Source organism: Mobula birostris, chromosome 11, assembly GCF_030028105.1.
Source record: "Mobula birostris isolate sMobBir1 chromosome 11, sMobBir1.hap1, whole genome shotgun sequence".
NCBI lineage: Eukaryota > Metazoa > Chordata > Chondrichthyes > Myliobatiformes > Myliobatidae > Mobula > Mobula birostris.
Genome location: NC_092380.1, coordinates 81,251,135 through 81,278,130, shown reverse-complemented (window position 1 = coordinate 81,278,130; position 26,996 = coordinate 81,251,135). Strand labels below are relative to the sequence as shown.

General features: G+C 39.4%; 1 protein-coding gene across 1 annotated transcript in view; it reads right to left on the bottom strand.

Moving 5' to 3' along the window:
- LOC140205542 (serine/threonine-protein kinase BRSK2) overlaps positions 1 to 26,996 on the bottom strand; it is a 1,025,607-nt gene that overhangs the window by 131,254 nt on the left and 867,357 nt on the right. The window contains exon 8 of the mRNA XM_072273159.1: positions 21,365 to 21,511. Coding sequence (XP_072129260.1) covers positions 21,365 to 21,511 — 147 coding nt within the window. The remainder of the gene's footprint in view (positions 1 to 21,364; positions 21,512 to 26,996) is intronic.

Below are 26,996 nucleotides of genomic sequence, written 5' to 3'. Positions count from 1 at the left end.
ATGTTATCATAGGTATCAGTGCTGTGCCTCTTGCTGTTTGTCATATTTATTAAGGATTTCAATGAGAACGTTGGTGGCATGATTTAAGTTTGCAGTCGATACCAAAATAGTTGGCATAGTGAACAGTGAAGAAGGTTGTCTAAGGTTAAAACAGGATCTAGATCAACTGAGAACTAAGAATGTCAGATGGAATTTAACACAAACAAGTGTGAAGTCATGCATTTAGGGAAGATAACTAGGGCAGGACACATATAGAGAACAACAGTACCCTTGGAAGTGTCATAGAACATAGAGATCTAGCAATACAAGTGACAACACAGTTGAACAAGATGGGGAAGAAGCCAAATGACAAGCTTGCCTTCATCGGTTAGTTCATTGTAGTTGGAACATCATGTTACAGATGTATAAGGCTTTGGCAAGCTCCCACCTAGAAAATCATGTGGAGTTTGTTTGCCATTCAACAGGAAAGACGTGATCAAGCTAGAGAAGATGCTGAAAAGAGACACAAGGGGGTTGAGTTATGAGACACTGGATAGCCTGAGTCTGTTTTTCCTGAAGTGAAGGAGGTTGAGGGGTGACTGTGTAGAGCAGGGACCCCCCTGGTTGGGAATCTCGTGTGCAGAGGTTTATAAAACCGTCAGAGGCTTAGATCGGGTATTTAGCAATAGGTCTTTTTCCCAGTGTAGGGAATACTAAAATTTGAGTGCATAGTTTTAAACTGAGGGAAAATTTTAAAGGGAAACTGAGGTTCAAGCTTTTCCATACAGAGGGCGGAATGAACTTCCAGAGGAAGCAGTAGACACTATACATGATATTTAGAAGACATTTGGACAGGTACATGGACAGGAAATGCTTAGAGAAATATGAATAAGTTGAGCTGAAAGGCCTTTTTTGATGCTTCATGACCCTATTTTGCATTGCAAATATACCTAATTAAAGGACAATTATTAGGCAGAGAACGATTAGTAGTTTCATGGTTGTCAGTACCACATACAATTAGGTTTCCAGTTCATTTGCAATCTAATGACAATAAAATATGAAAATAGATTGGAAAATAATATTATTTTACAATATTCATAACAACCCCCTTAATACCTACTCTTCCAAATATGAAAACTATTAATTATTAATGAACAAGAAAGTTTGCTTTAATTGATGATTAAAGTGCATCCATGCAGAAAGTGAAGGCAGTACCTCAATGCCCAGAAACAAAGCATATTAACTGACATTTAATAGATATTTTGCTGAAAGTTTGTTTATTCAGGAACTTGACAGTGCAGATTAATGAGTGATATGTAATCCATCATACTTTTCAAAAACATGGTGCTCCATTACTGTTTGTAAACAGTTTGTTCCCCTTTAATAGATTTCTCTATGTTCAACCTACTGCATTATGGTTATTAGAAAAATGGCTAGCTGTATAGCTTCTGTTAATGGAGACACAAGAGACTGTATATGCTGGAATGTGGGGCAAAAGACAGATTGCTGAATGAACTCAGCAGGTAAAGCCGCATCTGTGGTGGCATAGAGATGGCCAATATTTCAGACCAAGACCCTCCACCAGTCCTTATGCAGCGTCTCAACCTGATGTACTGGTCAGTTCTTTGCTTCCACAGATGTTGCATGAATAAATGTAGCTCCAGGAATCAACACTTCTGTATCATCAATCTATAGGCCATGACGCTCAGAGACTTGGGCTATTTTATTTTCTTCTTTGTAACTCTATGAGCAGTTATAGTTTTAAGTTCTGCGCTGTGTATGTTGATATATACTGTATTTTGCACCTTGGCCACAGAGGAACGCAGTTTCATCTGGCTGTATTCATGTCTATGGTTGAATGACAATTAAACTTGAACTTGGCCTACATAGTTCTTCCAGCAGTTTGTTTCCTTGCATCTTTTAATACTGTTTAATGTAAACACAAGGAGATACGGTATATACTCAGTTTAGACCACCAGACACCAAACTCAGCTGGTTGACATACTCTGAATCTGTCCCCTTCTCTGAAGATGCCTAGATTACTCTCAATAAAACTTCATGATAGAATTAGCAAATTCAGATGCGCATCTTAAAAATAATTTTCATTTCATATCTATGTTGTGCCATTCACATTGTTGTGCCTGTGCACAACTACAAATCAATTAAAGAAAAGTGTGCACATGGGTGATGGCTTTAACTGGTGTATTTGCATTGTAGCGAGAGGGAGAGAAAGAACAATGTGCATGCGTGGACAACTGTGTGCTAAGCCGGCTGGTCGGACGTGGGGGGTGAGATGGATGGACTTTGCTCCAAAGGAAAGAGATTCATACATTACTCTTCCTCCTCCTTTAGATTAATGCACCATTAAATGGTATATGTACAAAACATTTAATTTCCCTTTCACTATCCATATTCCAAATAAACATGCTTTCACAATAACAGTCTATCACTAACTTCACAGTTCTAAAGATTCAGTCTTTTGGGTGGCGCTCAGGATAGTGCCTCTGGACCTGTGGAGTGGCATCAGGTTTGGCAGGTGACTTGCCTAAGACAACGTTCTTGGATACCCGTGTCACGTTGCTGTCAGTGGCATCATCACTGAGAGGTAAGTCACTGGTGACTGTAATGTGCCCGTCTTGTTGGATGCAGTCTACTCAAGTGTGTTCTTCAGTTGAGCATCCAGTATCTGGTCCACGTGATGTCTCCATGTTTGATCTCCAACATCCACTGTGCACATCACTGGTCCACTCCCATGGGTGTAACGGTGCCTGTGAGGGTGCATTTTGAATTTTTTGGCATCCCAAACAGCTATTGGCTAAGTCTTCAATCTGTTGAACTATTCCCGGCCACCACACAGAGCTCTGAGCGAGACTGTTCCTAGGTGTCCATCACGCAGATTTTCTATCAGTCTGATGTGCAGTTCAGAGGGAACCACAGCTCAAGATCCACACATCAGCATTCTTTCACATACTGACAGTTGGTCTCATCTCTGGAAACATAGGGAAACCATGAGCTGGCCATCCTTGCATGGTGATTTCATAGACTGTTGACAATGTCGGGTCATCCCTTGTTTCCCTTTTGTATTTCGGAATATGTTACCAGCAACTGGTCCACCAATGCCATGTGAAACACTTCTGCTGGGTCACAGTCTGAAGACTTTTCTTCTTCAGTTGCCAACAGTGGAAGACATGACAAGTCATCAGCATTGTTGAGTTGTTTGGTACCCTTGAACTCTATGTCATAAGAGTGGGCTCCTAGAAATAATGTCCAAAGTTGTAACTGGATAGCAGTGATCACTGGAATTTCCTTCCTGGGATTGAAAATGAACACAAGGGGCCGGTGATCTGTCATCAGCATAACTGTTTTGCCCATGGAGGTAGTGGTGGAACTTTTTTATTCCCCATACTAGACTAAGGACCTCTCAGCCAATCTATGCGCAGTTGTGATCTTGAAGCAAACTCAGCTGAATGTTCAAATCCATCTTAAATAATGTGTGACAAAACAGCTCCAATACCATAAGGGAACACACATCAAAGTTGTTGGTGAATGCAGCAGGCCAGGAAGCGACTCTAGGAAGAGGTACAGTCGACGTTTCGGGCTGAGACCCTTCGTCAGGACTAACTGAAGGAAGAGCTAGTAAGAGATTTGAAAGTGGGAGGGGGAGGGAGAGATACGAAATGATAGGAGAAGACAGGAGGGGGAGGGATGGAGCCAAGAAACATAGAAACATAGAAAATAGGTGCAGGATTCTGTTTTATATTTGATAACTTTATTCAATTACTTAGCTTTGTTTTTGAGACTTTTCACTTGGATGTGTTTTTTGTCTGTCTTCTGCATTCTCTCTATGTGGCCTTATCTGTGACACTTTCTGTAGACTTTTTCCTTGAACCAACAGTCATTTGCATCATGGGAGGATTTGCCACATTGATAACATCTTTGGCTTTTTGCCCCATTCAGGGGCATTTTGTACATTTCAATTCTAACCTCCTTTTCTGTAGTCCTGCTGCATCCTTTGCTACAGTCTCTAATGATATTGCAACGGTAATGCCCGTTCTAAGGTTAGGTCTCTTTCTGTCAGTAGCCATGTTTGAGTGCTTTGACAATGCATGCCGCATGCAATCCTGTCCCTTAATGCATCAGAAAGCCCATCTCTAAAGTTACAGTACCGGGAAAGTTTGTGCAGTTCTGCAATGTATACAGAAATGCTTTCATATTTTGACTGGTTCCTTTTGTAACATCTAAATCTCTCAGCTATTGCCAGTGGTTTAGGGCTCAATTGATTTTGTAAAATTGTAACAATTTCATCAAATGTCTTGCTTGCTGGCTTTCCAGGGGTTACTAGGTTCTGTAAGGGATTGCATGTCCTTGCACCCATTAAGCTAAGAAATGCAGGGGCTTTCTTTTGCTCCTCCACGTTGTTCGCGTTACAATACAGTTCAGCTCCTAGCCTTGATTAGCACTATCAAATTCGTCAGCTTTCCCAAATGAAGCTATCACCACATTATTTTCACTTTAAATTCAACACGTCTTTCACTGTTACCCATGAGTCCTTCGGCATTCTCGTGCTGTTCAACTCTCAATGTTTCATCCCATAACTGTCGGTGTAGTTCGTCATATTTTCTGACATCCATTGCTAATTTGTTGTGTCTGTGCATAATTACATATCAATTACATAAAAGCACACACACGGAAGATGACTTAAACTGGTGTATTCGCATTGCAGTGATAGAGAGAGAGAGAACAATGTGCATGTGTAGATAACAGATCAATATGTAGAGCGGGGGGGGAATGTCATTGTTCTAAAAGAAATAGATCCATATATTACATAAATAGCATAACATATTGTAATATTAGCTCCCTCCACTTTTGCTGAACACACGATGCTTTTGACAAGTAAACTCTTCTTGGGCTTCCAGCCAGGTGCACATATCGATTATAACTGACGTTTTGATGACAAATTCTGCCATCTTCATCAGAGCTTGTCATCGAAACATTGGTTATAATCAATACCTGGAAGGCCGGGATAACACCTGGTATAATCAATACCTGGAAGCACGGGAAGAGTTTATTCGTCATATATGCTGGGAAAACACTAGATCCTTTTTCACAGGGTGCTTCTGTTTTGTTCTTACATCTAATCTATCTTTTTCAAATATTTCCAGGTCTGCAGGCCAGGGGACTACTGTTGCATGCCCAAGGAACTGATGGTGCATGAGATGCATCCGGTGTAAAATATTATTTTGTCATAAGAGAGGCTTTTAAAATTGGGGTAGATGTTTAATGATAAGGCACAAGAAATAAATTACACACCCATTGCCCTCAGATTGTAGTGATATATCACAAAGTCTTAGTGATGGTGTTGAGCAATCATGCAATCTGCCAAGAATAGTAAGCTGCATTAATCATAAGTGTGCATTTGTGATGTATGCCATGATATATACCACCATCTGGTTATGCAGGCATTGAGCTAATACTGCTTCTCCTGTTTCAACTGATATTATACGACCCAGATACAAAACAAAATCTACATAAGAAAATTGTCTCATAACTCAACCTGATAATATGGCAAAGAAAAGAGGTATTCTATTTTGCTAGTTTTAGTTCTAAATAGTGAAATATATTTCAACTCTTCAGAACTGAGCCACTTAATGCATAAACAGTAGCCTATGGTTTTAGATATTTATCATAATTTTAAAGAAACCCAACAACTATTTCTATTAACAATGCACAATTTCCAAAGTGGAACAAAAAGTATTTCTGAAGGAGCTGCAGCATCCAAATGTTAACAACCTGAAGTTCTTCACTTTCCAACACAAATATTTGCATTGACCCAATTTCAATGTTTTAGGAAATGTGACCTGCTCTAGGAGTTGGCTTGCCCCAAAAGAACAAAGATATTGAAACTATTTTTGCAGATATTTTTGTCTATAAACAGTCTTTGCTTATGAGCAAATAAAGCAAGTCCCCTCCCCTTGTCAGAAGTGGCAGGCGAGAGAAGAGGACCTGGGCAAGGCAGTAGCAGTTTTCAGAAAGTGAGGTGCAGCAATAGAAGACAGCTGTTTGGTACGTACAAGTCAGCTCATTGTGGTAAATAAGGAAGTGATCGCTAGTTTTCTTTCTGCATATTATGATTGGTCAAGAGATTAAAGTTAGGGCACATTAATGTAAGCAATATCTGTACTCCTAAAGTGGTGAGAGTTAATAAAAACTAATTCAATCAATGAATAAAACTAATTAATTAAAACAGACGGTGGAGTGAGTGATTCATTATAGCTGCACCATGTGCGAACACTTGGTAAACCGTGAGCAGATCTGCAGCAAGTGTGGACTACATGAGGAACTCTGGCACCGTCAGCTGGACTTTGAGCTCCAAGTATTGTGTATCTTCTGTCATGGTCCCGACCGTTAATTCCCCATATTCTCCTAATTCCCTTTGATCGCAGCACACCTGATTCTCATCTAGACCTGCAGCATAAATATCCCGGCTTTGTATCCACTCATTGCCAGATCGTTGTTTCAGCCAGTGTGGTAATTCACGTTCCTGGCTGCTTAGGATTGTGTATTCTAATTTTTACCTCGGTACCGAGGTTCACCTGTGTAACTCTGTCTCTCCGAGTCAAGATAAGTATTGCCTGTTGTTCGCCTTTCCATTTAACACTCCGTGTCAAGATAAGTGTTGCCTGCCGCCTGTCTCCTGTTTGCCGTTCAGCTCCAGCAACGCCCTGTGTCAAGAAAAGTTTTGCCTGCCTCCTGCTTTTCCGTTCACCCTCCTGTTTGCTGTTCAGCTCCCACCACGCTCACGCTCTCGTCTGCATCCTAACTCTATCTCCGTGCCAGTGTCCTGCGTTTGGGTTCACCCGTTCTTTGCAACATCTTCAGGGAGATGTGAGTTACATGGACACGTTATTTCAGGAGACAGCCACGCACCCATGAGATTAGCTACTCCTAAACTGGTGATTGGTCAGGGACAAGATAGTGTGACAGCAGAAAGAGCAGGCGGGGGGACCAAAAGGATCATTCTGGAGGTATCTCAGTCCTTAGCTTTGTCAAAGAAACACTAGGTTCTTGCTTCCTTTCTGGATGAGGGTGGTGACTGTAGGGAGAATGTGCAAACTATTTATCACACCATGGCACATGAAGGTTTTCAAATGGGGGCGAGAATATAATGGTCATAGGAGATAGCATAGTTAGAAGAATAAACAGAATTCTCTGTAGCAAAGATGGAAAGTCTCGAAGGTTGTGTGCCTGCTTTGCATTAGGGTTAAGGACATCTCTTCTGTGCTGAAAATGAAACAGAATTAGAGGGGGAGGATGCATTGATGTGGTCCATATAGGCACTAATGATGGGAGAGAGTGGGGTGAGGTGAGAGGGCAACAAGAACATAAGGTCTAATGGAACAAGTAGAATTCAAAGACTGGTGGCATTACTGGTGGGTAGTGAGGGGGGAATTGACTGTTATAGTATGATAGGCCAGGGCAGAAGATGCAAATGGAAATATGCAAAAAATAGTGTCAAATCTAGAGTTGCGAACATCTGTGGAAAAAAAAACAAAGCTGACTATTCTCTATTGGAATACACATTGCATTTTCAACAAGACAGATGAGATGGTAGCACAGATAGCAAAATATATAGCATGCATGGCATAATTGCAATTACAGAAACATAGTGACTAGAATTGAAACCCCATTTTTCAGGTGATAATCTGTTCTAAAAGAGCTGATCATAGGGAAGAGAGGTAGAATGGGGTTTTAATCAAGGAAGGAATCAGAACAATGCTGCATCATGATTTAAAGATATTGGGTGGTAATATGGAATCAGTTTCAATTGAAATCATGACTAGCAGTGGAATGAAGGCACCAGTGACAGTAGTATGTAGACACGAAAAATCCAACCTCTCAATAAATCAGAGCATAAATAGGGAAAAATCAATGGCATATTTGAAAGGAACTGTAATAATCTGCAAGAGTTCATCCCAATAAAAAGGAGGACTTCATGAGAAGAAGCACAATCCACAATTAGCGAAGGAGGTAAAGGTTACTTGACAATTGAAATGCAGGATGTCCGAAGTGGCATTAACTAGTAGTATACAAGAGAACTGGGAAAATGCTGGGATCCACAGCAGATATTTGAAGGGCCTGATAGCTTACCCTGTTCCAATTTTCTTATGTTCTTGTGTTATAAGACAATAAAATTTTGAGTTCGAGTTCGAGTTGACTATTTGTCCCCCTACACCTGTTCTACCGGTCTCATGTATGTTAAACTTTCCTGTACTAATCATACATTTCTCAATTAATATCCATTCTGAATATACCCAACAACAGAATCTACACAGTTCTCTTACTTCAAGAATTCCAAAGATTTTTAATCCATTAGGTGAAAAAATTCCTTCATGTCTCAGTCCTGAATATCTGTCCTCTTATATGAAAGCTGCTTTTTCACTAAAGCTACTTGCTTCAGCTCTTCAGGCACACTCTTACTGTTGTTTCCCACTATTTCTGGGACATTTTGTGCCACATTTCATGAAGAAATATAAAAATTTACTTTCTCTTCTATTTCCTTATTCCACAATATAATTTCTCCTATTCTTGTCTACAAAGAACCCATAGGAAATTTTGCTATTCTTTTCTTTTTAATCTATCTATGGAAGCTTTTACAGAGCATTTTTATGTTTCTTACTAATTTACTTCAAATTATAACCAGGTTCTTTTAAGGAGAGATTCTACAAACAAGACAACTGGCTTCTTGAAAGAACAGAGACATCCAGTACTGCACACGACTTTTCTGTCTGTACACCATGTACCTGTTCAAATCAAGTACCTTGTCACCTTTTAGCTCTAACTGGAATAAAAAAAACTACATTTTTCACAACTGTCTTTAAATCTGTGACTTGTGGTGATTGATTGACTCAGTGGAGGAAATAATATTTCTCCATGAAAATCTATCATCTCGGAAATCTCTATTTCTTCTGCTTTTAACCGTCTCTATCGTTATCCTAACTGTTCCATCTTCTCGCTACTCAAGTTCTCAACCCTAATAATATTCAGATAAATATCCTCTGCAGCTAAAAAACAACAAATAGCTGGAGAAATTTAGGAGGTTGAACAGTATCTGTGGAGGAAAAGGAATTGATATTTTGAGTCAAGATCATCTCACCAAATACCCTCTAAGGCTATCACTTTCCAAAAATTTGGTTTCTAAAATTGCCTCTGAGGCTTCCAAATTGGATATTGCAGTTTTGCTCACCCTTGATTTAGCTTTAATGAATTAAAGATAATGTTCAATACAAAATATCAGCATCTATTCTATATTTGAACTGAGCTGGAACTATGCTATTCAGTTGGTATATTATAAAGGTTACAGTTGTGTTCTATTCTATTTTAATATAATTAGTAGCAGATCTTTACCAGTTTAAATAAGACATCATGAAAAATGAAATAAATGAAAAGTAAAAAAAATTAGAGTAACTACTTGCTAATTCTTGTAATCATTTCTTATTTTTGCACAGCCCAGTCCACTGAAATGCACATATTCAACTCCAGAAGCAAACAAAGTCAATTTTTCCTTCGGTCGAGACCAATCCTAAAAACACAATGGTCAGAGCAATTTTTATAATGAACTTAATTCAATAAATACAATGGCCATGCTCAGGCATGACAAGGTGATGTATTGCAATGCAAACAACCTCCAACTTCAACATCAGCGAACATTAGCAAAGCCATGCCTGCAAAGCATTACCAATGTAATTGAGGTACTTAAATATGCATCTAATAAGCTGAAAGTCTTTTTGAGGGAAAAAAAAGATGTGTTAAGAGTGGATTGCAGTCATCTCATCATTAATGTATATGCAAAAAAGATGCAGAATGATATTTCATTTATATTAGGTGCTAAATAACTGACAATTATATTCCAAAGATATTTAGAAACTCTACCTTATACATTCTAAAGTATCCAATTTTATTTAATCTATTGGATGATGTAACAAAAAAAGCAAGGCAATGGATTTAATGCGCATGAACCTCTGAAGATGCCACAAGAGGAAGCTCCTGACTACGTTCAAAGTTAGGGTGCAGGATAAATTTAGAGGTAGCTTGCAAAACAGAATATAGTTGTTATCAATAAATTAAGAAATTTAGATTTTTTTACACAGTTTTATATCAATGCAGAAACTACAGTTACTGTGGATAGATAAGACAGAGAGCAGTGACACATCTAATGAGCTTTAATGTATTTAGGACGCAAAGTGGAATGAAAAGCTGCAGGGCAGGGTAGAAGTGACTAAAGTGGAAGAGTTTTGTTTTACTTTCACATTAGTTTCTGTATGGACTATTCAAGGGATTCTCTCCACTTCAAATTCCTTTTGTATTTTCCTACACAACAGAACTGACAGTGTGGCTCGGGTGAAAATAAATGATGTTAAAAGTTCAAGCAAAGCCAAAAATAGAAAGGTTGTGAGTGGTGGTAAAAATCTTCTGAGGTGTATATATTTCAATGCTAGGAGTATTGCGGGGAAGGCAGACAAGTTGAGGGCGTAGATTGACACGTGGGATTATGATGTTATAGCAATTAGTGAAACTTGGCTACAGGAGGGGCAGGACTGGCAGCTTAATATTCCAGGGTTCCAATGTTTCAGATGTGATCAAGGCAGAGGAATGAAAGGTGGGGGGGGGGGGCGGGGTAGCATTGCTTGTCAGGGAAAATGTTACAGCGGTGCTCAGGCAGGACAGAGTAGAGGGCTTGTCTACTGAGTCCTTATGGGTGGAGCTGAGAAACAGGAAAGGTATGGCCACATTAGTGGGGTTGTATTATAGACCACCCAATAGTCAGTGAGAATTGGAGGAGCAAATCTGTAGAGAGATAGCAGGCAACTGCAGGAAACATAAAATTGTGGTGGTAGGGGATTTTAATTTTCCACATATTGATTGGGACTCCCATACTGTTAGGGGTCTAGATGGGCTCGAGTTTGTAAAATGTCTTCAGGAAAGTTTCTAAATCAATATATGGAGGTACCAACTAGAGGGGATGCAATATTAAATCTCCCATTAGGAAACAAATTAGGACAAGTGACGGAAGTGTGTGTAGGGAAGCACTTTGATACATAACACCATTAGTTTCAACAATCATGGACAAGGATAGATCTGGTCCTAGGGTTGAGGTTCTGAACTGGAAGAAGGCCAAATTTGAATGTAACGTTCCGTTATATTGGCTCGTGAATGTCTAGGGGAAATCCCGCCCAGCACCTGCTTCAACCGTCCCCTCAGGGTCAATCGTCGCCCGAATCAATCACAAACATCAATCATCAGCCAGCACACCCAGTAAATTTTAACACATACACTTTATAGATATTACTAAATCTAGGGCATTAATATACATTTGATACAGAGAGGAAAGTAATGGGGAAAAAAAAAGGCGCCAACACTTATCAAAGTCCAAGTTCTTCGCGCGCTACCGTTGGAGCTCAAATTCGACATCAGACGACCACCCGAATTCCGTCGACCCACGGCTCGGGACCACCCGAAGTGATCGACCGGAGCCTCTCCGCACGTCCACCATCCTCCTCGTCTCTCCTCCCGACTCCCCGCCAAAACTCAGTCCACAGTCATATCATACAGCATGGCATCCGAAAACAAAACGATACATAACCACCCATTGGCTAATAGCACCCTCTTATCACCCTCTAAACCACAACAAGCTGCTAGCGCAAACTCTCTGCAGCGTTAAAACACAACAAAGCCGCATTCCACAGATTAACATAACAAAATCACCATTTTAAATGTAACAAAAGGAAGACCCCGTACATGAAGAAATGAGAAAGGATCTAAATTGTGTGGATTGGGACAGGTTGTTCTCTGGCGAAGATGTGATCGGTAAGTGGGAAGACTTCAAGGAAGAAATTTTGAGAGAGCAGAGCTTGTATGTTCCTGTCAGGATTAAAGGCAAAGTGAATAGGAATAAGGAACCTTGGTTCTCAAGGGATATTGCAACTCTGATAAAGAAGAAGAGAGAGTTGTATGACATGTATAGGAAACAGGGAGTAAATAAGGTGCTTGAGGAGTATAAAAAGTGCAAGAAAATACTTAAGAAGGAAATCAGGAGGGCTAGAAGAAGACATGAGGTTGCCTTGGCAGTCAAAGTGAAGGATAATCCAAAGAGCTTTTACAGGTATATTAAGAGTAAAAGGATTGGAAGGGATAAAATTGGTCCTCTTGAAGATCAGAGTGGTCAGCTATGTGCGGAACCAAAAGAAATGGGGGAGATCTTAAGTGGCTTTTTTGCGTCTGTATTTACTAAGGAAACTGTCATGAAGTCTACAGAATTAAGGGAAACAAGTAGTGAGATCATGGAAACTGTACAGATTGAAAAGGAGGAGGTGCTTGCTATCTTGAGGCAAATTAAAGTGGATAAATCCCCGGGACCTGACAGGGTATTCCCTCGGACCTTGAAGGAGATTAGTGTTGAAATTGCAGGGGCCCTGGCAGATATATTTAAAATGTCGGTGTCTACGGGTGAGGTGCCAGAGGATTGGAGAATGGCTCATGTTGTTCCGTTGTTTAAAAAAGGATTGAAAAGTAATCCGGGAAATTATAGGCAGGTAAATTTGACGTCGGTAGTGCGTAAGTTATTGGAGGGAGTACTAAGAGACAGAATCTATAAGCATTTGGATAGACAGGGACTTATTAGGGAGAGTTAACATGGCTTTGTGCGTGGTAGGTCATGTTCGACCAATCTATTGGAGTTTTTCGAGGAGGTTACCAGGAAAGTGGATGAAGGGAAGGCAGTGGATATTGTCTACATGGACTTCAGTAAGGCCTTTGACAAGGTCCCGCATGGGAAGTTAGTTAGGAAAATGCAGTCGCTAGGCATACATGGAGAGGTGGTAAATTGGATTAGACATTGGCTCAATGGAAGAAGCCAAAGAGTGGTAGTAGAGAATTGCTTCTCCAAGTGGAGGCCTGTGGCTAGTGGTGTGCCACAGGGATCAGTGCTGGGTCCATTGTTATTTGTCATCTATATCAATGATCTGGATGATACTGTGGTAAATTGGATCAGCAAATTTGCTGATGATACAAATAGTGGAGGTGTAGTGGACAGTGAGGAAGGTTTTCAAAGCTTGCAGAGGGACTTGGATCAGCTGGAAAAAATGGGCTGAAAAATGGTAGATGAAGTTTAATACAGACAAGTGTGAGGTATTGCACTTTGGAAGGACAAACCAAGGTAGAACATACAGGGTAAATGGTAAGGCACTGAGGAGTGCAGTAGAACAGAGGGATCTGGGAATACAGATACAAAATTCCCTAAAAGTGGCACCACAGGTAGATAGGGTGGTAAAGAGAGCTTTTGTTACATTGGCCTTTATTACTCAAAGTATTGAGTATAAGAGCTGGAATGTTATGATGAGGTTGTATAAGGCATTGGTGAGGCCAAATCTGAAGTATTGTGTTCAGTTTTGGTCACCAAATTACAGGAAGGATATTAATAAGGTTGAAAGAGTGCAGAGAAGGTTTACAAGGATGGTGCTGGGACTTGAGAAACTCAGTTACAAAGGAAGGTTGAACAGGTTAGGACTTTATTCCCTGGAGCGTAGAAGAATGAGGGGAGATTTGATAGAGGTATATAAAATTATGATGGGTATAGATAGAGTGAATGCAAGCAGGCTTTTTCCACTGAGGCAAGGGGAGAAAAAAAAACAGAGGACATAGGTTAAGGGTGAGGGGGAAAAGTTTAAAGGGAACATTGGGGGGGCTTCTTCAGACAGAGAATGGTGGGAGTGTGGAATGAGCTTCCAGATGAGGTGGTAAATGCAGGTTCTTTTTTAACATTTAAGAATAAATTGGACAGGTACATGGATGGGAAGTATACGGAGATACATGGTCCGTGTGCAGGTCAGTGGGACTAGGCAGAAAATGGTTCGGCACAGCCAAGAAGGGCTAAAAGGCCTGTTTCTGCGCTGTAGTTTTTCTATGGGTTCTATGGTTTCTAACAAGTTATAGCATGTAATTATATTAGCCAGAAACAAGAACATATTGAAGTTCTTATTTCTGATTTGTGGTGTATCTTTTTGCAACATTATGCAATGGAAACAGTCCATTTGTTTCAATCAGAGCACAGCAGTATTCATATCACTAAACAGTCCACAAAATGTATCTTTATTTTTTCTGCCTCTATATTCCTTCATTCCATCTGCCCATGTTGATTTTTACTGCACCTTTACTATTTGTGAAATCAACAAGTTTACAACTTTTTGATGGAATTCTTACAGAATTCTCAGGATGGGATTAGACTGACTGCTGTTTAATATACCACCTGACTTGGCTTCAATAGGACGACAATTTGAAAATGGTGTAAAATAGGGAGCTTATCCAATCTTAATAGTTTCCTGAGTGGCACATAATAAGCTGTTCAGGAGGAAAATATACAGTCAATGTTTGTGTTGAGACCTTTCATCTATTCTTCATTCCAGTGACCCTTCAGTCTAGATGAAGGGTCTCAACCCAAAATATTGATTTTCTATTTCAGGGGTCCCCAACCTTTTCTGCACCGCATACCGGTTTAATATTGACAATATTCTTGCAGACTAGCCGACCGGTGGGGGGGGGGGTGTTCAAGTAGGGTTAAACTCACCTCAACATGTCTTTTACAGTTAAGGTTGCCAACATTCTTACTCCCAAATAAGGAACAAAAGTAGCAGTCAAATACGGGACAGTGTTTACCCTGAGAAAGACTACCATGACCATGAAGCCTTGTGCGGGCACTTGTGTGCGCATGCGTGTACGTGCCGATTTTTTTTCCACAAATTGGTTTTGACTTAATCTTCCCGGCTACACTGTACATACATTATTTCTACTTTATATAGGCTGTGTATTTATCAAATCATTCTTGCTTTAACTCTATCTTAGTTTTATTTTAGGTTTAATGTGTTATTTGTTATGATTTGGTAGATTATTTTTTGGGTCTGGGAACGGTCAAAAATTTTTCCCATATAAATTAATGGTAATTGCTTCTGCGCTTTACCCCATTTCAGCATGAAAGGTTTCATAGGTACGCTCTACCTTAGCGGGAGAAATACAGGACAAGGGCGGTCCCGTATGGGACAAACCAATGTCCCGGCAATACGGGACAGTTGGCAACCCTATGTTCAAGTTCAACAGTGCGTGACAGGGAATGAGGAAAGGTGCAGCTGACTCATATCATTCCTCTCGGCCCGGTAGCGCATGCTTTGCGGCCCGGTGGTTGGGGACCGTTGGTCTATTTCTCTGAGTTTCTCCAGCTTTTAGTGCATTGTTCCAAATTCCAGCATCTGTATTCTCTTGTGCCTCCTTGGTAGTTTTCTGCTGAGAGCTTAGGACAATAGTTAACCAGTCTGGGTAGAGAGGTCTCCGCTCTCTTTTCATATCCTTTTCATTTACTCTCCTCATTCTAAATTGCTCACCTTTTCAAAATAGTCCATTCTGCCTCAAACATGAGAGTTTGAGTAGGAATAGGTCACTGACCCATTGAACTCATCTCACATTAAATAAACTTATGGCTGATCATAGGTTACAACTTCAACTCTATATTCCTACCCACCCGTTTTAATCGTCCTTTCTCTAGCTTATCATTCAAATGCATTAAACAAAAATATTTCTAAAATGTAACTTGTTTTTCCCTTTCATCACCAGGTCCCTATCATCCCCAATCATCTTAGTGGGTTTTGTGTAGATTTTAGTCACATATAATATTTCAAAGAAAAATGGTTCAATTTTTCAGGCATCTCTTCATAACTTTTCAAACCAGGTACGGAGCAATCATCATCTTGTGCTCTCACTAAAATCACAATATGTTTCCAATATGATGCAGCCCAGTTCTGTGGCCAAAAACCTAACCAAGTTTTTATGAAATCATTACTGAGCGTGCCCCACTTTCTAATATTGGTTTACACAATTGCCAGCTTTCTGAGGATGGAAGGATGGACTTCCAAGTCAGATCATTATTGGAGCCCTGGTATTGCCCACTTTTACTTTTCACCATTTTCCAATTACAGCTTCAGTCCAGTCTTCCGGTTTTAATTCTGACTCTGCTGCAACTAGTCCTTTACCCATCCATGTCCATTTTGTAACTCCAGTCTTCTTCCCCATCTGCTTCTTATCCCCAATCTTCACTAGATTAAGGGCATTTAATCTACCCTAGCTCGAACAGAAAGTCATTGGCCTGAAATATTAAGTGCTGTTTTCTTTCAAGAGAAATATCAGATTAATAACTCACATGTAAATCGAAGCTTATTTTGATGTTTTAAGTGTATTCTGTTTCTGATACCCAACTTCACTTTCCTGCAGCAGCTTTAAAGTAGAAAACCATCATAAAGCAGCTCTCAGAATTTCAAAGAAAATTACATGGCCTAACAGAAGGACCAACTTTTAAGTTTTATTTTGATTTTAGGAGATTCCCTGCGATGGCAAATGCAAAAAAATAATGAAAACAAGGTTTTCATGAGATTTTCAACACTTTGGTGAAGATTACTTAGATGAATTAATATATTATGGTAATTTTATGTGGAAGCATAAAGACGTTTTCATGAAGTACAAAAAGAACTCTGCTGGAATACAGAAGTCACGCTTGAAAAGCTGCTTTAGTCAGCATGGACCTTGCACCACCATCAGGCTCTGGGTTTAAGCCTATTCTTGATGTTCTTCAGAGGAAATGCATTCAGGTTCCCAGACATGTTGACTCAGGATATTTGCTTTCTTGGTTAACTTAATGGGCAAGTCTACAGCTTCTCTATGCTTAAAGCGACTATAAAAAACTATTTTTCAATGTTCAAAATTAAAAGCAGCTTCAAAGAGCATATTGAGTCCTCAGCAGTTTGAGACAATGGAGGAATTATACAGTAGCATATCAGCACAAATTGAAAAATTCTTGATAGTTTTGACAGCATGACATTAAGAAAAAAAAAGAGCTGTAGCTTTCTTTTTCAAACAACAATTTTTAAATCCAATGCCTGACTCAGATTCAGAATCTCTTAAGGAATATAGGTGGAACAAGGCTGTATTCTACATTATGAACACAATGTCCAGCAACGTAAAAGTAAACGAGATTAAATAAATCCAAGAATTGTTACTGTACAGGACAAAGGGAAGCCCGAGTCTTAACCAGATTTTTTAGTGAGAAAACCACCCACTCCTGCTACTCGACCCATAACCATGTAAATATTTACCTTCAAACATATACGACATTTCCTTTTGAAAACAACAATTGACTATGTACTGGCCATATCTTCACACAGTGTATTCCAGATTAGAACTACATTCTTTGTAAATAAAATTCTCAGCATCACCCCTGGATTGTTGCTAATCACTCGGCTTTGGCTTCACCTCACATGTGGGCAGAATACAAAAGGAGATTATGGGACTAGTTAAACTTAAATGGCAAAAACTACAAAAATAATGAAAGCACTTCTGCTCAACTTGCAGTACAAACTTTTATGTATTATCCAGAATATCAAAAATGAATAATCATGGAAACAACATGCTACTGCAGCCACAATACAAAGCTGAGATTTCGTTATCTTCCTACCATCAGTTTTAATTTCTTCTATTCATATTACAGTGCAGCATTTCATGATCTTTTGACCATTACATAAATGGTGCTGAAAGAAACACAGTCCTGAGGAATGAAAATATCATTCTTTGTGGCTTTCAGCGATGACACTTGGCAATCTTAGCCCTCAGTTATTCCAAGTTGAAAGCTATTATTCACTCTTCTCGTTGCACCACAAAGCCACCCCTCAAACATCATCGATATCCTGGTCCTGCAGCATGCTTTGTTCAAGATTGTTAATGATTTTTGATGTTTTAATTGATTGCATGTTAAATTTAACTTTGGAATAATTTCTGCTGCAATTATGTACAAAGTTATCCTGTACAGTTCAGGTGCATGCACCCTAAAAATAATTTTAAAAGACAGTACTATGTTTCAGAATGTATGTCATGAATTACAAAAAAAACAGATATTACATCACATGTAATTCACAAGTTATGAACTGGAAATTGTGGGAACCAATAATGTTAACTACCCTATACAGTACAAAGGGAAGATGAAGCTTTCCATAAAATACTGAATTTGAGGATAAAAACTAAAAATATATCTAGATAAACACTTAAACTTCTATTATCCATTGATGAGAAGAAGCACAGCATGTTTATAATACATTAAATAGGCAAGTAACTACAGCAATATCAAAATCACATTAACTGTTTTTTCTCCGATTTGAAAATGTTGGGTTTGGATATCCAATAGTAATCCAGGATAAGAATAAGAGGCAAATAAAGAAAGCTAAAAGAAAATTAAGGAGAATATTGAGGGAGATTTTGGAGAGAGTTTCAGTAAATATTAAAATGAATAGTGAAGTGGTGAGCATTGGTCAGTTAAAATGAATTGTTAATTGCAAAATCAAAGGTTCAAAGGTTCATTTTATTGTCAAATACATGTACAATACAACTCTGATATTTGTTTTCTCCAGGTAGCCATGAAATACACACAGAAAGAAAAAGAAACAAATCTGGTTTCTTTTTGTTGAAATGGAACAGAAAACGAAAATTGACAAGGATGCGTGAAGTATTTAGGATCAATATTTACAAGGGAAAAAGGGAACACCAGATTTCGGTGTTGAAGATTGGTTAAAACTTAGATGGCAACTCTATTAAATTAAATGAAAGGGAGATGTTTTCATTGCTCTGATGACAGCACCTTCCTTCACTGTGCTTACGACTGAATGTAGAATAATAGCTTAGTAATTAGGTAGATTGGATTTGCTCTTTTTTTTCTTTTCAGGATGCATCAGGGCAATTTTCTGTGTTGCCTCCTAAATGTTTGTATCTGTAATTGGACAAGAATAGCTTGGATGAGGTGTGGTTGTCCTTTATACTGTTCTGTATTGCCTAGCTTCAATGACTATAGTACATTCTATGTTGTGGGCTGTGTGTTTCTGTTTACCATCTATCAAGGACGGATGCAGCAAAAATGCAAAGCTTTCATCTGACGCATAGGTTGTTGGATCATTTAGTTCTACCTGTTGTTGGACCACTTTTAACCTGACTTAAAACACTCTGAAAAATGTAGTTTCTCCCAGATGTGGTTTCATAAGTAAACGTTTGTCTGAGAATGCAGCGTAATGGGTCAAAAAGTAAAGGTCGTGCAGAGCAGCACAGGCTTGAATGGTAAGAAGATTCAGAAGAGTAGGCCGTATATGCCCTGGATACCAAGAGAAACATACTCAAACCTCAGCAAGGTACAACACATGAGACATCTACCATTCAATCAGAATGCCCTTGTTTAGTTGGAATGGTGCCGTGTAACATTGGATGGGGCATAAGAACAGAAGAAACAGAAGCAAGATTAAGCCATTTGGCCCTTCAGCCCTACTCCATCATTCAATGTAATCATGTTTGGTCTTCTAACTCAGTATCATTTGTCCTTGATCCCTCAATGAGTGAAAAGAGAGCATGAATTCTTTAAATTTGAATTTGAATAAATTATAATCAGCAAAATCATTGCCTTTCTAAGGGAGATTGAAACTTGGCTCACAGGCCATTCAGTGGTGTAGCAGTTGCTATTGCTGTCTCACACCTCCAGAGATCTTGGATCAACCCTGACTTTGGGAGCTGTCTATGTAGAGTTTCCACATTCTCCCCTGTGACCATGTAGGCTTCCCCAAGTACCCAAAACATAGACAGACGCAGGCCCTTTGGCCCACCATGTTGTGCTGAAATGATTGAATTCGTAATTAAATACTTAACTAAATTAACCCCTTCTGCCACCACAATGTCCATATCCTACCATTTTCTGCACATTCATGCACCTATCTAAAAGGCTCAGACACCTCAGTTGTATTTGCCTCCATGACTAACCCTGGCAGAACATAGTCCAGGCACCCACCACTCTGTGTAAAAACTTGTCCCACATTTTTCCTGTGGACTTGCCTGCTCTCTAGTATTAGACATTTGGACTGCAAAAAAAAGATACTGGCTCTCTATCTATATCTCTCATTATTGTACAAACTTCTATCTGACCTCTCTTCAGCCTCTACTGTTCCAGGGAAATCAACACGTTTGTTCAACCTCTTCTTATAGGACATGCCCTCTAATCTAGTTAGCACCCCAGTAAGCCTCATCTACACCCTCTGCAAAGCTTCCGCATCTTTCCTACAAAGAAGTGACCAGGACTGAATGCAATACTCCAGATGCAGCCTTATCAGAGTTTTGTAAATCTTAAACTGCTGTACTCAATGCCCACTAATAAAGACATGCCTTCATCACAACCTTATCAATGTGTGCAGTCACTTTCAGAAAAACATGGCTGCGTTCCAATTTCGTCCTACAAGTGCTGCGGTAGGTTAATTGGCTACTGTAAATTGCTTCCAGTGTAGGTGGGTAGCAGAATTATCTGTACCAGTGTTGGAGGCGAGGTTTGCCGGAGATTCAGAGGAAAATATGGAACTAGTGTTGAGGTTATCTGACGGTTACCATGGACACACTGGGCAGAGGGGCCAGTTCCCGTGCCGTATTTACTCTGTCTCTATTATTGATCTCAGCTTTAATTAAATCAATGACTAAGCCTCCAGTGTCTTCTGGGATAGAAAATTCCAACGATTTACCATCTCTGAATGACGAACTTCACATTGCAATTCCTTGCACTAGACTCCTCAGCTAGAGGAATAGTTCTTCTTGCATCTATCGGATTGAATTTTATTTGTGACAATGAGGTCACCTCCCATCCATATATATGTTGGGAGGCTGGACTAGGGCTAAGCATTGTCCACATCTCTGCACCATGTCACTGAAATCAGCAATGTCAGCACAGGGTAGGCCTTGGAATCTTGTAGGTCTGTGTGGTTTAGCTGCGGACCGGACAATTAAGTTAATTATTAAATCACCAGGGAAGCAGCTTTATCAAAAAGCAATCATCTTCTCCAATCTACCATAACCTGTGTCCCCTAACCAAGTAAAGTTGCTTCTACACAACAGTGCTTCTGCCTTGTAATTGATCATACCTCACCTCATTTCTCTTAACACTTCACTGGCATATTAATGGACTGTGACAACCAATGCCTCAACTTTAAATGAGAGTTTTAGTCAGTTAAGCTGCACTAAAATTTGCTACAGGAAGCAATGTGTAAATAAGTAGAAAGTGCATCACTGACATTTATAGAATTATGAATATTGAATTTTTTTTGAATTTTCATTCTGAAATGTATTTAACCAAACTATTGTTATTGCTGGTCTCTTGAGCAGACAGTGGCTTCTTTTATTGACGTGTTCGAAAGAAACAATTAATAATGCTTTACATGGTCAAACATGAGATTAACGTACAACCAATTAGAGAGAAGTGGGGATAAAGAAAACCAATACTTACAGTTAAGCGTTTTGAAGCATCCACCTCGATCATTCCCTTTAAGAGGTTTTGGCAGTCTGGTGGTATAAAGTGTGGCATATGAAACACACCACGCTTTACTTTTTCCAGTAACTGTCTCAGATTATCGTCGTCAAATGGCAGTGCTCCCTACAACACCAGAAACCTCAGAATTAAAATCTTTCCTTATTAAGGGAAAAAACCTCAAACAGAATTTTCTTCTCTGAAAACTTTCTTTTCAGTGTTGTAAGGTAAGTAATGAGGAAAGGCATTTGTCCACAATAAGCTGGTAGAAAACAACAATGAGTTATTGATCACATAATCAGACCTAATGATATTGGTTTGGGAGAAAGCAGAATGGTTTAGCACAGTCCTCTGCTGTAACTTGATTTCTGAGGTGGGATACTTTACACCAACCAGAGAGGGTAGATGAAACCTGAGTTTAGCATGGCACTGCAAATCCATTAACCCAGAAGGCCATGATAAGGCACTGAAGAAGACATGGTTATCCACTACAACCAAGGAAGACCACACTTTGTGATGACTACTCGTACCACTCGATCCAGACTTCTGAGGTGGGGAGAGTGGAACTGTCCAAGCGTAATGGCTTTTTCGCTTTAAAAACTCTCACAGGTTTCACTGATATTGTTGGATACAATGGACAACCAACTAGCTCCCGTGTTCTTTTGACTGACTAAATGAACCAAATTAGTGCAGACACCTAATGGACTGCCTTCATACAATGCTTTTGACAATTGCATCCTCCAAATCTTGACTTCTTATTGTAGCCTTCAAGATAATTGTTGATACCTTCAAATTTTTTTGTAGTTCCTAACTTGCTGAAGTCATGAAATCATTTCATTTTCACTTCTGGCCATTTCTGGTATCTCCAAGCCTGAATGCTTGAAACGGCAGTGAACAAAGCAATTCTGAATTTTCTTACTGCTTATTTCTTGTCAACTATCAGTGACAAAAATCAGTGCTTTTTGAACACAAACATACACAATTGACATTGTTTAAAAACTGTTTGCTCTAAGTACCGTGTAGTGTCTAATAACCATACAAGTGCACATGACAGATTTTAGTTAGAAACTGTTTGGCACAGTCTCCTGTCCCAATTAAGTGGCACAAATAAATGAAGGGAATTCTGGCTATATCCTTGTTTTAATTTTTTATTGTATTTTTTGAGAGTTGTCCCAAATAAGCAGCTGCCCAAATTAACTTAATTTGAAATCCACTGTATTTTGAATGATAATGTGAAGATTCTGTCATTTATATTCAAAATAGTACTGATCACCAAATTAATACTCTCAGTTTTGATATTGTCAGAAGTGGTAGAGCAGAGATATAGAAAGAAGAGAGAAAAGATAGCAAGTTACTTATCCATGAATTTTTGCATCTGCTTTGAGGCCAGCATCTGTAAGACTGGGGAATGAAGGAGCTGGTTATACATTTGTAGAGCACTGCAGGAAATTAAGCACTGGCTACCCCTCTGGCAAAATTAACGCGATAATAGGTCAACTCAATTAAACATTTTAGTGATACATGTGGGTTATAACACAGATGACTTTACAAGCAACACAGAACAAAAAGCCAACATGTTGCCATTTATTTTCACTTTAGGCTTTTTGGCTATAGAAGATTGTTGCTATAGTTTGTCATTAACAACTCTGAATCATTTTTTTGGTTTCTGCTTAAAGCAAGGCATAAACAAATTGCCAGATAAAGTGAGAAGTGTCCTGACATATGGGCTAGATTACCAAGCAACAAAAGTTTAGCCCTCTTCTGGCACTCACTGAAGCAACTGCAATAAACTGGAGCTTGCCTGGTGGGATACCATTCCAGCTGCATTATCTATAAGCATCCTAATTCAAATAAGTCGTGAGCCCATTATTAGTCATGTGCATTGGGAGTGCAAGCCATTAATGTGCTTGAGAGTCTTAGGTTTCCGTATTCAACATACTCCCAATCTGGCCATCATTTCAAATTGGATCGCTGCTGTTTAACATAATGATAATAGAAAAATAAAAAACAGGTCAATACGCAAGAAAAAAAATCATTGTGGTTCTCAACGTACTTTAAAAAAGTCAATAACTTTTGTTAATGACCCTTTATCAGTACTCTGTACTGATTGAACTAGACTTGGCAAATGCTAACTAAAAATAAAAATGGGTTGCAATAGTTTCATTGCAAATGCTAGGCCATGTGGGACTCCTACTATCTCCCGGAAAAACAACATAGACTAGGGCCAACAAATAACATGGGAGCATGAGATAACAAAATCCATTTGGTTCTAAATTGTCATTCAGAAAATATCTATTAACTAAATTCAATTTTTTTGGAGTTTAGGACAATACATCCATTACATAATTATTGCTCTTATACTGCTGCTTTTGTTAGTATAATGGCACATTACCTCAAATAGCTTAGATAAGCAGAAACATGAAGGAAATAAAACTGAGTTTCGGCAATGTATTTACTTTGGTAGGTTGGGATGCCTGAAATTGTGTTTTCCAGTGTAGCGAGAACATTCCTGTTGCGAAGAGTAGATAAAGAGGTGCTGGCTCAATGAAAATGAAGTAAATATGAAGTGAAAGATCTTGGAAGTATTTTAACACAGGCAGGCCACTGGCTGAAACTGGGAAAATGAACACTTATAACAGCCAAAACTTCTTACTATCTGAATTTGCCACTATCCCCTTCTGATGTTGAACAGGGGTGAGATACAGTTGGGACCTCCTTTCGATATGTAGATTGGACTCTGCTGATGTTCCAGGGATTGCTTCCCAGTTTATCCTTTTTCATCAGATTAGTTGATAAACAAAAGTTATCAGGAAAAAAGAGGTTTTGAACAATTTATGTCAGTTACAGAGGAGTTGTCCATCCCCATATTCCCACCAAATCCTTATCTCCTTTATTATGATGCCCCAATCTCATCTGACAGCTTGTTTTTTCCTACTTACTTGCCAGGGGCATTGAAGTGTGTTCAGTGTGAAAGGAAAATGGGAATGAATGTTTCAGTAAGAACGGCTTCGCTCGACACATTTGCTCACAGCTCAGAACAAGAAAGTGGGTTTCCATATGAACCAAAACATATTCATTTATAGGAGTTATTAATGGAATAGTGTGCCATGGGATTTGCAATTACACCTACATATGAAAAAATTGCCAGGAAAGTACACATGCTGCCCTAGTTGCTACTAACAACAATAATTATGGTCTGAAAATCACATTTGGTTTAAAGCTAATAGAAAAGTCAAAATTATTTTAAAGTAAGGCTTTAACAGCAGTTGAAAAAAATCTTGATAAATCAATTGTTACACTTAAGCTACATATAAAGTCAACCAAACAATCCTTTGTATAACCTTGAGAACAATACAAGGCTCTACACAAAACTGGCTTAACCAGTGTACAGCAATACCAATTTCTGGGTAGCACTGTGCCTGCCAGGAATTTCAATCCCGGACATTTTGGCAAGATTTGTATAAGCATTGTCACTCCAGTGTAAACTCTCCCAAATGATACCAACAGTGATACAGTGCGAAATTTGTCTCCAGCATAATTTTCAACCTCATTACTCTGAAGAACAACAGTTCTATTTACTCTCAAAAAAAAAGCAGGTTTCAATAATCCAGTTTCCACTGAACTCTGTTGAAGAAAGCACACCAGCAGCAACATTTCATTAGAAGTTTAAGGAGGCCTGGTGTGTCACCAAGACTCTAGCAAATTTCTTTTTTTTAAAATTTATTTTTATTTGGATAAGGAATTCACAAATATTATGTACTTTTTTCACACGTATAACCTTTTTCATTTTTTTATATGTATAAAACTATAATTATTTATACATTCTTAAGTACACATTGAGATGATATAAAAGGAAATTAGACACTTAAATAGATAATTATGTACAGTGGCAATTCTAATCTATTAGGCTAAGTGATGGTGTTAGTTGTTAAGAAAAATAATAATAATAGTTTCCATATATCTCTTCTGGACCATTTCTACTGGTCCAAAATGTTGTATGTAAGCCTATGTAACAACCACTGAAGGTGTTTATATCCTAATTTGTTCATGCTTGCTCCTGCTCCCAGACATAATTATCCAATCCCTATGTACTTATTTACTTAATTTTATCATTTTTTATCCCTTTCCCAAATCTTTTCCTTTACTTTCCCAAATCTTTTTCCTTCTACAGATGTACCATGGAGAGCATTCTAACTCATTGTACTGCAGTCTGGTATGGAGTGGCCAATGCACAGGATCAGGAAAAGCTGCAGAGGGCTGTAAACTCAGCCAGCACCATTACGGGCACTAGCCTGCTAAGGATCAAGGAAATCTCCAAAAGGCGATGTTTCAAAAAGACAGCATCAATCATACAAGACCCCCACCACTCAGGATGTGCCCTCTTCTCATTACTACCATCAGGGAGAAGGTACAGGAGCCTGAAGACACACATTCCACATTTTAGGAACAGCTTCTCCCCCTCTGCCATCTGATTTCTAAACAGCCCATGAACACAACCTCACTATTTGGCTCCTTTTCTGCACTAATTATTTTATATATTTCTTATTGTAACTTTGTATATTTTATGCATTGTACTGTACTGCTAAAATAAAACAAATTTCATTACATATATCAGTGATAATAAACCCGATTCTGATTCTGAATAAGCAACACACATCAAAGTTGCTGGTGAACGCAGCAGGCCAGGCAGCATCTCTAGGAAGAGGTGCAGTCGATGTTTCAGGCCGAGACCCTTTGTCAGGACTAACTGAAGGAAGAGTGAGTAAGGGATTTGAAAGTTGGATGGGGAGGGGGAGATCCAAAATGATAGGAGAAGACAGGAGGGGGAGGAATGGAGCCAAGAGCTGGACAGGTGATTGGCAAAAGGGGATACGAGAGGATCATGGGACAGGAGGTCCGGGAAGAAAGACAAGTGGGGGGGGACCCAGAGGATGGGCAAGAGGTATATTCAGAGGGACAGAGGGAGAAAAAGGAGAGTGAGAGAAAGAATGTGTGCATAAAAATAAGTAACAGAAGGGGTATGAGGGGGAGGTGGGGCCTAGCGGAAGTTAGAGAAGTCGATGTTCATGCCATCAGGTTGGAGGCTACCCAGACGGAATATAAGGTGTTGTTCCTCCAACCTGAGTGTGGCTTCATCTTTACAGTAGAGGAGGCCGTGGATAGACATATCAGAATGGGAATGGGACGTGGAATTAAAATGTGTGGCCACTGGGAGATCCTGCTTTCTCTGGTGGACAGAGGGTAGGTGTTCAGCGAAACGATCTCCCAGTCTGTGTCAGGTCTCACCAATATATAGAAGGCCGCATCGGGACCACCGGACGCAGTGTATCACCCCAGCCGACTCACAGGTGAAATGTCGCCTCACCTGGAAGGACTGTCTGGGGCCTTGAATGTTAGTGAGGGAGGAAGTGTAAGGGCATGTGTAGTACTTGTTCCACTTACACGGATAAGTGCCAGGAGGGAGATCGATGGGGAGGGATGGGGGGAACGAATGGACAAGGGAGTCGCGTAGGGAGGGATCCCTGCGGAAAGCGGGGGGGGGGGGGAGAGAAAGATGTGCTTAGTGGTGGGATCCCGTTGGAGGTGGTGGGAGTTACAGAGAATTATAGGT